Source organism: Nicotiana sylvestris, chromosome 3 (assembly GCF_000393655.2).
Source record: "Nicotiana sylvestris chromosome 3, ASM39365v2, whole genome shotgun sequence".
Classification (NCBI taxonomy): domain Eukaryota; kingdom Viridiplantae; phylum Streptophyta; class Magnoliopsida; order Solanales; family Solanaceae; genus Nicotiana; species Nicotiana sylvestris.
In genome coordinates, this window is record NC_091059.1 from 41,252,625 (window position 1) to 41,267,870 (window position 15,246).

A 15,246-nucleotide genomic window follows, 5' to 3' on the forward strand; every position below is an offset into this window, starting at 1 on the left:
GAATCACATGTTGTGGCTCTTCCTGCTTGTTTTGCCAGTTCGAATCCCTGTTTTTGAAGTGATTCGTGGCCTAGTCAATTAAGAATTCTCGAAGGTGACCCTTGTTGAATAAACGAGCTACCTTCTCCCTCAGATGTCTGAAGACTTCGATTTTATGCCCATGGGTACAATGGTATTTGCATATTTTATTAGGGTTCCTTTGAGCTGGATCGGCCTGTAGGGGATTGGCCATCTAGTATCCTTGATCTGTCTAATTGTTAATACTATGCCTGATGCATCGATGCTGAAGTTGTATTCTAATAGTCGTGCTGCTTCTGTGGGCTTGACATGTTTATTGAAGCCACTTTTACTCATGAGCCCTTGGGAGCTCTGTCCTTGATCATTCCTTTGATAATTTTGAACAGGATTATGTCCTGGGCCGCTGTCTTTACGATCGGCATTGTATGGTTGGTATCGATCTCTGTTTGATCAGGGTTCTCTGTCCATGTCCCTTTGAATTCTGCCGACGGGCCTATTTGAGTAAACAAAACCAGAAGGGGTTCCCAATTGATCATCCTCGACCCTAATCTTCGACTGATATCGGTTATGTACATCGGCCCATGTCACAACTAGATATTTAATTAAACTCTACTTTAGTTGTCGTGGTGCTATCAAACTTTACTCGTCCAAACCTTGAACAGCCCAATCATCTCGGGGGTAGGTCCATGCATTCCATCTGGAACCGAGATACAAATTCCCTTAACATTTCATTGTCCTTTTGTCTCACTTTGAAGAGGTCCAATTTCCTACTCGCAACCTTTATTGCTCTGGTGTGTGCCTTTACGAATGAATCTGCAAGCATGGTGAAGGAATTGATGGAATTGGGTGGAAAATTGTGGTACCATATCATCACCCTTTCGATAAAGTCTCTCTAAACTTTTTCAATAGAACAGATTCAATCTCATCGTCTTCTAAGTCGCTCCCCTTTATTGCATATGTATAAGAGTAACGTGCTCATTAGGGTTGGTGGTCCCATTATATTGGGAATTTTTGGCATACAAAATTTCTTCGGGATGGTCTTCGGAACCGCACTTGGAGGGAAAGGCATCGGCACAAACATCTTCGAATCCAAACCCTTTAGAATCGGGGTGCCCCCGATATTTGGTCAACTCGTGAGTTGTACGTTTCTACCTTTTTGCCATTAGCCTCAATTTTCTTTTCTCCTGATTTGATCCGTTTAGTGAGCTCCTCGAGCATATTAATAATGGAGGGGTCAATCCCCGATCCATTGGCATTTGATTTCTCCGGTACACGTTCGACCCTATGAATAACTTCCTGTGATGTTTCGAGCTCAATTATGCTTGGTGCTTGATTCTGATTTTGGAGTTGCGCTATTGTAACTTGCTGAGTCTGCAACATTTCAAATATCAGTCAAAGGCTAATTCTGCCTTCTTCACCGCTCTGTGCGTTCTGATTGGCTGCCCGGGCATCTCTACGGATGCTACTTTCAGGGTCGATGCCCAAATTCCCATTAATGGCAATATGAGAACTGACATCGACTGGGTCTACGGCTGGTGGTCCATCGAGGTTGATGGAGGTACTCCGTTTCCCGGGGCGACTATGTTCTCGTTCTCGTCATGAAGACCAAGGTCATTGTCTTTGTAAGTGGGTGCTACTTAAAAGTTTGGCATGTTGATTCCTAAAATAAAAGACACTTACAAGAACAAGCGTAAAGCAGTGCGTGTTATGAGGATTAATAACATGCAATCATTATTATCCTTAGTCCTACGGGGGGCGCCAAACTGTTTACCCTAAAAATCGAATAACAATTAAACTTATAATGTAGGTTTAAGGATGTGTGATTTCACCTAATATCAATTGATGAATATGAAGATTAGTAATAGAAATTAACAATAAGATAAAGCAAACCAGTATTTGAACGGAATTCAGCTCTCGAGTTTGAATACCCTCGAACTGATCGATGCAAGAACAGTTGAAAATATATCAATCTGATGAAAAAGAATATAAGATAGAAAGTATTTTATTGCTTTGATATGCGTGAATGTAAGGTGCTTTCAAAGTAACTAGAACACTCTTTATAAAGTACATAATCCACATATGGTACAATACTAATTGTGGAAGTAAATCACATGATTAGCCTAAACAACCGCCCTTGATTTGATCTGTTCCTGAGATTTCCGTCATGATCTTCGACCAATCACGGATATCTCGCTTTTCTATTATTGCACTTTGCTCGAAGTCTGCCCTATTTGGTATCGATCGCTGCCAGTCTCGATCTCGACAGGCACCTTGATTCTCGAACTCAGTACCTTATCTTCGTGCTTTGATCTAATCCACTACGAGGCCAACCCTCGATGCAACTCCTAGATCTTGATCAAATAGTAAAATCGTGTAGGACCGATTTTAACCGTATACAATAACTTTGTGCAATTCATATAGATCCGACTTGCCACAAGAAAACGTACTAAAAATTGCGTATAGTAGCTTTTGTTGGATGGTTGCCTGTTGTACTTCACGCTTCTTCCATTTGATAATAGGTTTTCGATGCAGAAACCGATAGATTTAATGGAAAGAGGCGTACTATATTACATAGGAACATTTAATGCAACTGATTTTAATAGATTCTTCTACAATTGGGTATCATTAGGATTTGGTATGATGTTTGTATAAGTTGTGTGGGAAATGTAGACGGCTGATCAGCTGCCAGAGGCAGCCAGCCAGTGGCCGGAGAGGCCATGAAGGTGCCATATTCCTACGGTGTAGTCACTAGGGTTTTTGATGAGAGAGAAGATATCCATATCTCAATTCAATTACTTTTTTTACTCCTTAAATAACAACCGACTATTTCGCTCGGTTTCTTGGGGAAAAAATCTGTTAAAAGTACCGATCAAATATAATGGAAACTAAATTTCAAGGGTTTTGTCCTAATAAAAAATTGACCGATATCGGTCGGTTTTATTAGTTAAAATATATTTGCTTATTCTGCTTAAGCTGGTCATTTTTTCTTATCGATCAATTTCGGTTGGTTTTTAGCGTTTTTTCACTTTTTCGAATTACGTTTCCTGCCCAAGATGGGACTCAAATATTTTTTGTTAAGATCTGTATAAATTCATTTAGGCTTTGCCGAGGTTGCTGTATTAGGAAAGATTAAGTTCACATATGGAATTTATTATAAGATGACACGTCATGACATGTGGACCAGTCAAAGGAGGATAGGTGACAAAGAATGATCAAAGAGGCACGAGCTTCAATAGGCACGAGCAGATATTCAGAAAGATAGACGCTCAAACCTCTTTATGATTAAAGAGAATGAATCTAATAGAAAAAGAGGCATAGATACGTATTATTGGCATTAAATACGGAAAACGTTAAGGAATCTGTAGTGAATCAAATATGATTACCAATTGTAACGTTACAGTCCATTAAATGCCATTAATTGTCAATAATAACTCTATTATGGCAGAAACAAAACGTACTACCTAAAGATAGCTATAAAAGGAGAAGACTGATCATTTGTAAGGACACGAAATACTATTGGAATACATTGGTTTACTTTGCATCATATTAAGTTATTATTTTTTAATTATTCTTATTTCTATTTCATTATCAGTAACCCGAGTTCTTCTAAAATAAGCTTTGACCGAAATCCCAATTTTTGGTTAAACAAATTGGTTTTGCTACCGGGAATCTGATAATCGTTTGCTTTCTTAATGAATTCTTTCATAAAAAAAATTACCATGTCGAATAACAACGACAACAACCAATAAGATCCACAACAACAGGAGAATGATGCGGGTGACAGGACCCCACCTCCCTCACCGCGTGATTCACAACGTCAGTCACGAGAAGGAACTCCAGATGGCTCTGAAATAAATAACGGGATTGTGAACCATAACGGATTTGAGGCAAATAAAAATGCTGGAGTTGCGAACGAACAAGCACTCAATGATGCCCTAAAAAATCTAATTGCTCAACAAGTCCGTAATGCTCTCCGTGCTTTTACCAGCCAGTTGCCAATTGCACCACCAACATCAACTACGAATCAGAATACTTTGGAAAACCCACGTTCTAGGCTCGTTCATTCAAGCATTGGTGGAACTCCAAGTGAGTCTCGTGATGGCGAACCAAGTAACATAGTTAATTTTGATTTACAAAATTTAGTTCTAACCCTGCAGAAGCAGCTCAAGGAAGAAAGCAATTGCATCGAGCAAATACCTGGAGTACCACCTGTAATCAAAGGAATAGACATGGATAAATACTCACAACAACCATTGAAGCCTAGTGCTGCTCCGGTGCCAATCCCAAAGAAGTTCAAAATACCTGATATTCCAAAGTATGATGGCACAACTAATCCACGAGACCATGTGACTGCATTCACAACTGGTGTGAAAGGCAACTATTTAACCAAACAATAAATCGAATCAGTATTGGTCAAGAAATTTGGTGAAATGCTCACCAAGGGAGCATTGACATGGTATTCCCTCTTACCCGAAAATTCTATAAATTCTTTTGCTGACCTTGCAGATTCATTTATCAAAGCGCATTCGGGAGCTCAAAAAGTTGAAAAAAATAATAGAAGATATTTTCAAAATAAAGCAAGGAGATTCAGAGTTGCTTAGAAAGTTTGTGGATAGGTTCCAGCGTGAAAGAATGACGTTACCACACGTACCTGATAACTGGGCAGCTATGGCTTTTGCTAGTAATTTTTGAATGAGAAAAGCTCAGAAGCCACGAGACGATTCAAGGAAAGTCTGTGTAAATTTCCAGCAACAACCTGGAATGACGTTTACAATATATACAACACGAAGCTAATGATAGAAGAAGATACTATCTCCAGATCTCAAAAAGAGGAGAAGGTGAGTTCAAGACATGCAGAAACCGAAAAAAGGTCCATGTAAAAATAGATACGAACCATATATGGGCCCAGCAGGAAAAGACTCATGATCAAAGCAAGAAAATTCAAGGTATGATCTTAGATCGAGGAATAGAGAGTCGGGTTCATCATCGAGGTTTGGAAACGATCGAAACACGAGAGAGACACGAGATGATGATAGAAACTTGAAAGCAAGATTTGGCAGTTAAAATTTCAATATTAGCACTTTAGAGTTAGTAACTGTATTAAGAAGCATGGGTAATAAGGTGCGGTGGCCAAAAGAAATGAGATCAAATCCAAATAAACGTAATCCTGACCATTGGTGTGAATTTCACAACGATCATAGTCATAAAATAGCAGATTGTAGATTGCTACAAGGAGAAGTCGACCATCTATTGAAGCAAGGGTATCTCACCGAACTATTAAGTGAAAAAGGTAAACAAGCATACATGAAGAACATACATGAGCCTCCTAAACCACATTCTCCGAAAATGACCGTTAATGTTATAAGCGGGGGCGAAGAAATCAAAGGCGTAACATATACAACGACCAATAAAGTTTCTAAAGTTACAATTACCTACAGGAAGCGGGTCCGACATGTTTTGGAGGAAGAAAGTATTACATTTTATGATGCAAATGCGTACGGCGTATTAACCTCACACAACGATGCACTGGTAATCTCTCTACTTGTACATGATACTAATGTAAAACGAGTTTTGATTGATCTAGGTAGTTCTGTGAACATTATTTTGCTAAGAGTGCTAAACGAGATGCAAGTTGAAGATAAGCTAGTACCTAAGGCACATACCTTGTCTGGATTCGATAATTCAAGTGTTGTGACAAAAATGGAGGTAACACTTGCAACATTCGCAGAAGGGGTTGTCAAAGATATGAAATTTCAGGTTATAGAGATAGAAATGGCTTACAATAAGATTCTCGGGAGACCTTGGATCCACGAGATAGATGTTGTCCCGTCTACCTTACATCAAGTTATTAAATTTCCATCACCATGGGGAATATGTCAAATCCGTGGGGATCAACAGACATCTAGGAGCATCAATTCTGTATCAGATTCAACTACGAAAAACGAAGAAAAGTAGCAATTACAAAATCCAATTGAGGATACCATGACACAAGCCTCAACTGATCAAGGGCGAATAGATATAGACTCAAGGCTCGATTCCATTCAATAACTAGAAGAAAATGAAAATATCAAAACAACAATTGAAGAACTGGAGGCTGTAGAGTTATTTGCACAATGGCCTGAAAGGAAAGTCTACAATGGGGCCAACTTAAGCCACGACACGAAAGGTATGTTGATTGAATTTTTAAAAACTAATGTGGATTGTTTTGCCTGGTCCCATTCTGATATAACAGGAATACCCCTGGAAGTAATGACTCACAAGTTAAATGAAGATCCATCGTATCCGCCTGTCAAGCAAAAAAAGAGAAAGCCGGGGACTTTAAAAAATGAGGTAATTCAAGATAGGGTTCAAAAACTATTAAAAATCGAGTCTATCCGCGAGGTAAAGTATCCTAATTGGTTAGCCAATACTGTCGTAGTACCGAAAAAGAATGGCAAATGGCGAGATTGTGTAGATTACACCGACCTTAACAAAGCCTGTCCTAAAGATTCTTTTCCATTACCACATATAGATCAACTGATTGATGCTACTGCAAGACATGAATTGTTAAGCTTTTTAGATGAGTATTCACTGTACAATCAGATAAAAATGGATCCTCTAGATGAAGAAAAAACTTCATTTATAACAGACAGGGGGACTTACTGTTACAAAGTAATGCCTTTTGGTCTCAAAAACACTGGTGCCACATATCAAAGATTGGTGACCAGAATGTTCCAAGAACATTTAGGAAAAACTATGGAAGTCTACGTAGATGATATGCTTATCAAATCTCAACAATCAGGAGATCATATATCGCACTTGTCTGATACATTTCAGATCTTAAAAAATTTAATATGAAGCTAAATCTCGAGAAATGTGCATTCGGCGTTTCATCAGGTAAGTTTTTGGGTTTTCTTATTTCTAACTATAGTATTGAAGTAAATCCCGCGCAGATTAAAGCTATTGAAGATATTCCTAACGTGCTTACAAATAAAAAAGAGGTGCAGAGACTAACGGGAAGGATTGCAGCATTGGGAAGATTTATTTCCAAGTCATCAGAAAAATGCTTTAAATTCTTTTTGGCTCTTAAAAATCAAGACCAGTTCGAATGGTCCGAAGAGTGTCAACAAGCGCTCAAAAACCTGAAGGCATACCTGTTAAATCCACCGTTGCTTGCAAAACCGAAGGTCGGGGAAAGGTTACTTATTTATTTAGTTGTTTCAGAAGTAGCGGTGAGTGCTATTTTAGTTCATAAAGACCAAGGTAAACAGTCTCCAATTTATTATATTAGCAAATCATTATTAGATGCGGAGACGCAGTATCCTCAATTAGAAAAGCTTTCACTTGCACTAATCATGGCATCTAGAAAACTAAGGCCTTATTTTCAATGCCACCCTATTTCTGTAGTAAATGCTTATCCATTGCGTAATATATTACACAAACATTAGTTATCAGGTAGGTTAGCGAAGTGGGCCATAGAATTGAGTGAATACGACATCACATAACAACCTAGAACCGCAATAAAATCTCAGGTGTTAGCAGATTTTTTGGTTGATTTTAGACATGGGATACAATTAGAAGCTGAAAAGGAACTACAAGTGTTTAATGGGTCTAATCCGGGAATTTAGACCTTATTTACTGAAGGCTCATCTAATGTGAAGGGGGCAGGTTTAGGAATTGTTTTCGTACCACCTACGAGTAAAACCATTCGACAAGCCATAAAATATCATCCTATAACTAACAATGAGGCAGAGTATGAAGCTTTGATTGTAGGTTTAGAACTGGCACGTGAACTTGGCATTAATTAGATCGTAATCAAAAGCGATTCGAAGCTCGTAGTTAATCAAATGTTGGGGACTTATACAGCCAGGGAAGCACGAATGCATCAGTACTTAGAGAATGTACGAAATTTTATTAGGGAATTCCAAACCTGGAAAGTTACGTAGATACCAAGAGAGGAAAATGTTGAGGCAGACTCCATAGCCAATCTCGCATTTGCGGCGGACGTGACGAGCAACAAAAATGCTTCTGTAAATCATTTGTTTCATTCAGTAATCGATCCAGACAAAATGAGGTAAATTTCAATAATTTAACCTGGTATTAGAGGAACGAGATTGTCATTTCTTTGCAGTATGGAACCGTTCCTGAAGACAAGAAAAAGGCTCATGCACTTCGTAAAAAGGCTACTCGGTACTGTTTAAAGCAAGGCAATCAATGTTCGGTGGTTCCTTAGCAAGATGCCTCGGGCCTTCTGAAACGGAATATGTGATGAGAGAAATACACGAGGGGAATTGTGGAAATCATGCAGGAGGAAGATCACTGGTAAGAACCATGATTAGAGAAGGCTATTATTGGCCCAAAATGGAAGAAGAAGCGGATAATTTCGTGGCTAAATGTGATAAGTGTCAAAGATATGGTAACAACATGCATAGACCTGCGAAGTTGCTACATCCGGTCATTGCACCATGACCTTTTATGAAATGGGGGATGGACATCGTGGGTCTACTACCACAAGCAAAAGGCAAGGTAAAATTCCTGCTTGTACTCACTGACTACTTTACTAAATGGGTAGAAGCAGGAGCATTTAAATAGGTATGAGAAAAAGAAGTTAGAGATTTCATTTGGCGAAATATCATATGTCGATTCGGTGTACCAAAGGAAATCATGTGTGATAATGACCTACAATTTATAGGCACACAAATCACAGAATGTTTTCAAAGTTGGGAGATTAAAATGATTACCTCAATGCCTTACCATCCGGTGGGTAATGGACAAGCTGAATCAACAAATAAAGTCATTATTAACAATTTGTAGAAACGATTGGAAGAATCCAAAGATAATTGGCCAAAATTGCTACTTGTTTTTTATGGGCATACCGCACCACAGCAAAAACAAGCACGGGTGAAACACCTTTCTTATTGGTGTACGGATCTAAAACCTTAATTCCAATTGAGATAGGGGAGCCAAGCACAAGGTACACGCAAGTGTCAGAGAATCCAATGAAGAAGAAATGCGTATAAACCTTGATTTACTTGAAGGGAAAAGGGAAGCTGCATTATTAAGAATGGCAGCACAAAAACAAGTCATGGAACGATACTATAATCGGAAAGCTCGTCTAAGATACTTCAAGATTGGGGACTTCGTACTCAAGAAAGTTTTTCAATCCACGAAAGCGGCTAATGAGGGAAAATTAAGTCCAACCTGGGAAGGACCTTACAAGATTCACTGTATCGCGGGGAAAAGAGCATACGAGTTGGAAACAATGGATGGCAAGATATTACCTTCACATTGGAATGTCGTTCACCTGAAGAGATACTATTTCTAAGGAGTACCCATGGTCAGGTATCCTCATTTTATAATTTTATTTTTGAATTGTTAAAATTTTACTAACAGTTTTAGATGATAGGCAAAAAGCTATCCTGCACTAAATGATGAATCACGACCTGCAAGGCACGTGGAAGAGAATAAATTCCCGGTCTAAGGTTACAACTATTCTGATAGAAATTAAGATAGGTTAAGCAGTCTTCATCTATAATCGTACCTCCGAGTCCCGTATATTTTATTCCTTTTCAGGAAAAGGACCAAATAAGAGAAGTAATCAAGTGCTCGGGACTTCATACATCAAAGCTCAAACACTTGGGGGACTATATAATATACATAGACATATGTATAAATAATTCAAAGAAGACTGGGAAATAATCAAAGTTCAAACCTGAAAAGTTTACTCATTGAATGAGTCAAGTGCAGAGCAAAGTTACGAGCCAAAGCCAAAGAAAACCTTATCACAGTTAGGTTAAAGGCAATGTACTGAAACGGGTTATAAATAAAAACCTTGTGTTTTATTTTCTTTTTTGAAATTTGTTGTAAAGAAAACAGTTACGAAAAAGTTATAGAAGTTATTTAAATACATGTAAGGTGTTATTTAAAACTTGACAAAGTTCAACTGAAAACTTATCAAAGTTATTTCAAGAAACATGTGTATTCCTATTTCTTTTGTCGTACATTTACACCATTATGAAGTTGAGACGTCTTTTTCATTAAGTGTCGAATATAAAAGGGCCCTCTTTTATAAAATTCATGATTGATTTAAACATCCATTAAGTTAAGAGAGCATTTTATAAAATAAAAGTGCAAATTATTCAATAAGTCATTAAATATAAAGGCAAGAATATGCAAAACAGAAGTTCAAAATAACTACGAAAACTTCTTAATATTAAAATGTTTAGACTAAGTATGAACTTAGTCATAAACTAAGAGTCACTTATACAAAACGCCCCGAAAAAAGGTCTGGGGACTTGATGTTTTCAACAAACCCTCAAATGGGACCAAGGGTTATAACCACATTCCACCAAAAAAAAAGAGTCACACATCCTAAACTTGTCACTGAGGAGTTGAAGAAGGAACCAAAGCAGGGTCATCAGCAGTAGTAGGCTCAAGTTGGCTTGAAGGAATTGGAACACCTACCGTACCTATATCATCTTTAATATTTTCAGAAGTTTCAGCCACGGTAGAGGGAAAGTCTTGGCTCTGTTGAGTTTTTTCAATAGTTTCTCTTATTTTAGCTAACTCAGCTTCCAAGTTAAAGTTCTTTTGGCTAACCTCCGCAAGGGTATCATGGCGAGTATTCAAAAACGCCCAACTCACTTCAATTGCGGTCTTGTCTTCAAGAATCTCGTAATATTTTTCCCATTCAGAAATGTCACTTTTAAGCTTTTTATTCTCAGCCAAGGCATAATCATAAGAAGTTTGAAGAGAAACATTTGAACTTTCTACGGAACGAACCTTATCAGAAGACTCCCAAGGGTCTTCTTGAGTCTGAGTCTGAGTTTGCACAAGTTTACCGGTATACACTTCTTTCTCATTTAAGATAGCCCTCAACTCTCTGATTTCTTTGCTAGCCTTGGAGAGTTGCTCGAAAAAAGAAGTTTCGTTAAGATTCTTGTCTTTACCAGCTTGATTTTAGGAAGCTCTTTCAACCGCCAATTCTAAAGTTAAAACCCTCAACTGCTGCTCTAAGGTGCACTCGCTCTCTTCTAACACTTCCATATCAATTTGAAGGCTTTCATATTGTTCTCTCTAGTTGTCTGCCTCAACATGATACTCATGCATTAATTTCTCCATTTGAGAAACCCTCTTCAACATTTCTGTACCAACGAGGTTGATCTAAAAAGGAAAGAGAAAAAGGTAAGAACCTTAATAAAAAGGGAATAAGTAAATCATTAAAAGGAATACCTTTAATGATGATTGTATTATGTCTTTCATCCAAGTTAAAGAGTTGTAGCTCTCAAGCATGGCTCTCTCGATTGGACCAATCAGGGGTTTTAACCACACATCAACCTAACCTGATTTTCTCAAAAGATTACCATCGGCAGGGACCTCAATGATAACCTATTTCATAGGTCCACTTCCAATTGAGGAACCTACCTTAGTGTGTTGAACAGTTGTAGGAGGAACTATGGAAGGAATCAAAACAGCCTGGGGCAGAGCAGCAACAGTCACGGTAGGTAGAGAAGATGTCATAGGGACAGACATGGAAAAAGAGGCAAGGGGCACTTCGTCAGAAACTGGACCCAAATTTTCATTATCGAACCCACGAGCAAAAAGTTGATCAACAGAATCATGAGCAACCGCGGGAGTATCATCATCGGAAATCACCAACGAGGCTTCAACAGGCTCAGTGGAAGGAATATAATGAGGGAAAGATGCTTCATCATCTGAAATAATGCATCTTCTAGCCCGTGGCCTTTTTATCAAAGAACCCCCGTCTTGTTCTTCCTCCTCTTCAGAGTATTGATCAACAATAGCTTTCCTTTTTGATGAAGAACCCAAAATTATCTCTTGGGCTCTTTCCAAAGAAATTTTGGAAGCTACGACGGCCTCAGCACTTATGCATCAAATAGGAAACCCTGACAACAAGAAGGGTCAAAGTAATTTCTAAAGAAAGAAGTAAACAGAAAAGCAAAGAATATGAGGGAAAGAAGCATTTACCGTGAGTTTTCACTCTCCAACCAAACCGATGAGAATAGTTTTTCCAGGACCTACCATCCATCGGAGCAACATTTAATAGCTTTTCTACCCAACCACGAAAGTTGGGAGTTTCATCGACAACCCCCATGGTTACTGAAAAGGAAGAGGAAATTAAAATGACGACCATCAAAATTGAGAAAAAGGAATGAGAAAGTTATTAAGAAGAAAACTCACGTGCAAAATTCCACTTCTTAGGGAAGGGAACATTCTCTTTACCCACTAAACCAATGGTGGGGGCAGCGACGAACCTGGCATACCACCCACGGTCTTTATCGTTTTCTGGTCTAACCAGAACTCTTTTGCTTCTTGCTACTAAAGTAAAGATTCCTTGGCGAAAGAGTTTGGGAGAATAGAGATGGATTAAATGAAAAAATATAAAAGTCATACCAGCCATGTTGGCCAAATGCCGCAAGCAAGCAACAGCCCTCCACACGATAGGGGCAATTTGTCTTAAGCAAACATTGAAAAAGTGACAGAATTCAAGGATAACAGGGTCAATAGCAAGTTTAAAACCCAACGTGAAAGGGTATGTATAAACAAAAGAAAACCCAGTTAAATAAGAGGTGATTCTTTGGTTCGCATTGGGGATTATAATGGAGAAGTCATTACTCCAATGGCAGTCTCTACAAACTACAGAAATCAGGCCTTCAGTAATTTGAGTTAGGTAGATGTCAACACGATCTAATGAAGACAGTTGGTTTCTGATGGATTCTCTATCATTGTAGAAAGATAGTTCTGCAGGAACAATTTCATCCACTAAAGGTTCACGAAGAGGTTCAGTGGGTTCTTTAGTCCTAGATGAAGATCTTTGAGAAAGTGAACCCCTGGTTCTAGAAGGTGGAGTAGAACTCGATGAAGGAATAGAGAGGTCTCGTGATGAAGAAGACCCTAGACTACGAAGCCTTCCCCTTCTTCTACTTCTAACAGGAGCAAGAGGAAGGTTGTCAACAATGGGGACTCTCCAAGGGTTAGGGTTTGAAGAAGACATAGTAGTACGAGGAAGAAGAAAATTAGAATTGAATACTCTAAACTTTTGTGAAAAAGACAAAGGTAAAAAATTATATTTATAAGCAACCGTCAAAGGAAAAGATGCAATGATGGAAATGTCATTATGAGAACTATGGTTTCGTAATTGGTGATCCGTTAAAAAACCTTAAAAGACGCTGAAAGATTGCAGAGCTAACCGGGAGACGCCACATGTCACGAACATTAAATGAAAGTGACAGATGAAATATCAGTTCCAGGGAAGAGTTAATGGCGGCAAATATTCTCGCTTTAATGAGATCCACTTCTCAAATATTCTATTGATGAATAAATGGCAAGTAAAGGGGGGGGGACTATCTGTATTGGGAAAAATTAAGTTCATATATGGAATTTATTATAAGATGATATGTCATGACACGTGGACCAGTCAAAGGAGGATAGGTGACAAAGAATGATCAAAGAGGCACGAGCTTCAATAGGCACAGACAAATATTCAGAAAGATAGACGCTCGAACCTCTTTATGATTAAAGAGAATGAATCTGATAGTAAAAGAGGTATAGATACGTATTATTGGCATTAAATACGAAAAACGTTAAGGAATCTGTAGTGAATCAAATATGATTACCAATTGTAACGTTACAGGCCATTAAATGCCATTAATTGTCAATAATGACTCTATTATGGCAGAAACAAAACGTATTACCTAAAGATAACTATAAAAGGAGAAGACTGATCATTTATAAGGACACGAAATACTATTGGAATACATTGGTTTACTTTGCATTATATTCAGTTATTATTTTTCAATTATTCTTATTTCTATTTGATTATCAGTAACCGAGTTCTTCTAAAATAAGCTTTGACCAAAATCCCAATTTTTGGTTAAACAGTTGACTCTAGCATGGCACTCAAACTTCATGCTCAGTTCTGCTAAATGGAAGCCACTAGTTGCATAGACATAGTAGCATCTATAGGTAAATATACAGCAGTAGTAACAGAAACAGCCCAACAGAAAGACAATACTTATTCATGGTATATATACAGCATATTTACTTGATTTTATCACTTACAAACCAATTTAAAATGACATCAACAACTATAGTTGTTAAAGTACATATGCTAACATTAAAACATATTAATAAATCGATTTAACATGAAGTCACAACAGCTGATCCAGCGTAAAGCAAAAGATAATTTATGATGTCGCCTTGGTTACTGACTTGAAAGTCACCTTGGAACCAAGCAGCAGCCTTCCAAATTCGATCTCAAAAGTATCATAACGCAGGAAAAACTCTACCAACATTAACCTTCCCAAGAGCACCACCAGATTCTTACCAGGACATTGTTTATCATCTACTGTTGAATCATCTGACTCTTTACCATTTGACCAGTACACATACTTTATCAATTCCTCTTTATCGCCCACAAATCTATCTGCAATAAACTCCTCAGGGTTATCAAATATCATAGGGTCCTTTGTGGCCAATGGCTGATACCCAAATATTATTTCATCTTTCTTGATCAAGAATGATGAATCATGGCTATGGATGATGACATCTTCTCTGGCCTTTGCAGTTTGAAACGGAACTGGGGGCTCTATTCTTAGTGTCTCATACACCACAGACTTTGTCAGACTCATCCTATTCAATGCTGAAAAGGTGACCCCACCTTCTTCTTTAACAGCGGTCCTGATTTCATCGGTGAGACGACGGTGTAAACTCTCTCCTGCTGCTCCAACCCACCTGATCAAAGCTGGGAAGAAAACTTTCATGCCACCATAAGAATTGAACCCTGCTAAAAAAATAAAGTTATGGCATGCTTCATCTCTTTTCAGTCCAAGCTTCTCAGCTTCATCTAGAATAGACCCCATGGACTTGTAAAAGACATCAAATATTTTTTTATAATCAGATTTTAAAGGGAAAAACGGTAGAGGGAAAGTGTGCAAAACCAAATCTTCTATGAAGTTGGGTACATGTTTAAGGCCTAGAGAAATCAATGGAGCTAACTGAAAGAACACCCATTTGTTTAGAAAGGTGGGCCCATCAGAGCCCAGACTTGTTTCAGAAGGACTTTTCTCACAAAACAAACGAAAGAGGAAGTCAAATGCCATGTCATCACTGAGGGTATTGAAGTATGCTTCTCCTTTATCTGACAATTCATGTTCAAGATGGGTAAATAGCTCAGACATTGAGCTAAGAAACAAGGGTATGAATCTGTTGTGCAGGTTTGCTAATGTG

General features: G+C 38.2%; 2 protein-coding genes across 2 annotated transcripts; one reads left to right on the forward strand and one right to left on the reverse strand.

Annotated features, from left to right (window-relative positions):
• Positions 1-5,127: 5,127 nt before the first annotated feature.
• LOC138887278 (uncharacterized) lies at positions 5,128-5,973 on the forward strand. The gene has a single exon (XM_070169006.1). It carries the CDS (start codon positions 5,128-5,130, stop codon positions 5,971-5,973), a length of 846 nt encoding a protein of 281 aa, XP_070025107.1.
• Positions 5,974-14,020: 8,047 nt separating this feature from the next.
• Positions 14,021-15,240, reverse strand: LOC138886860 (allene oxide synthase 3-like). Its single transcript, XM_070168548.1, has one exon. The coding sequence runs from the start codon at positions 15,195-15,197 to the stop codon at positions 14,205-14,207; it is 993 nt and encodes a 330-aa protein (XP_070024649.1). The 5' UTR covers positions 15,198-15,240; the 3' UTR covers positions 14,021-14,204.
• Between the last annotated feature and the right edge of the window lie 6 nt (positions 15,241-15,246).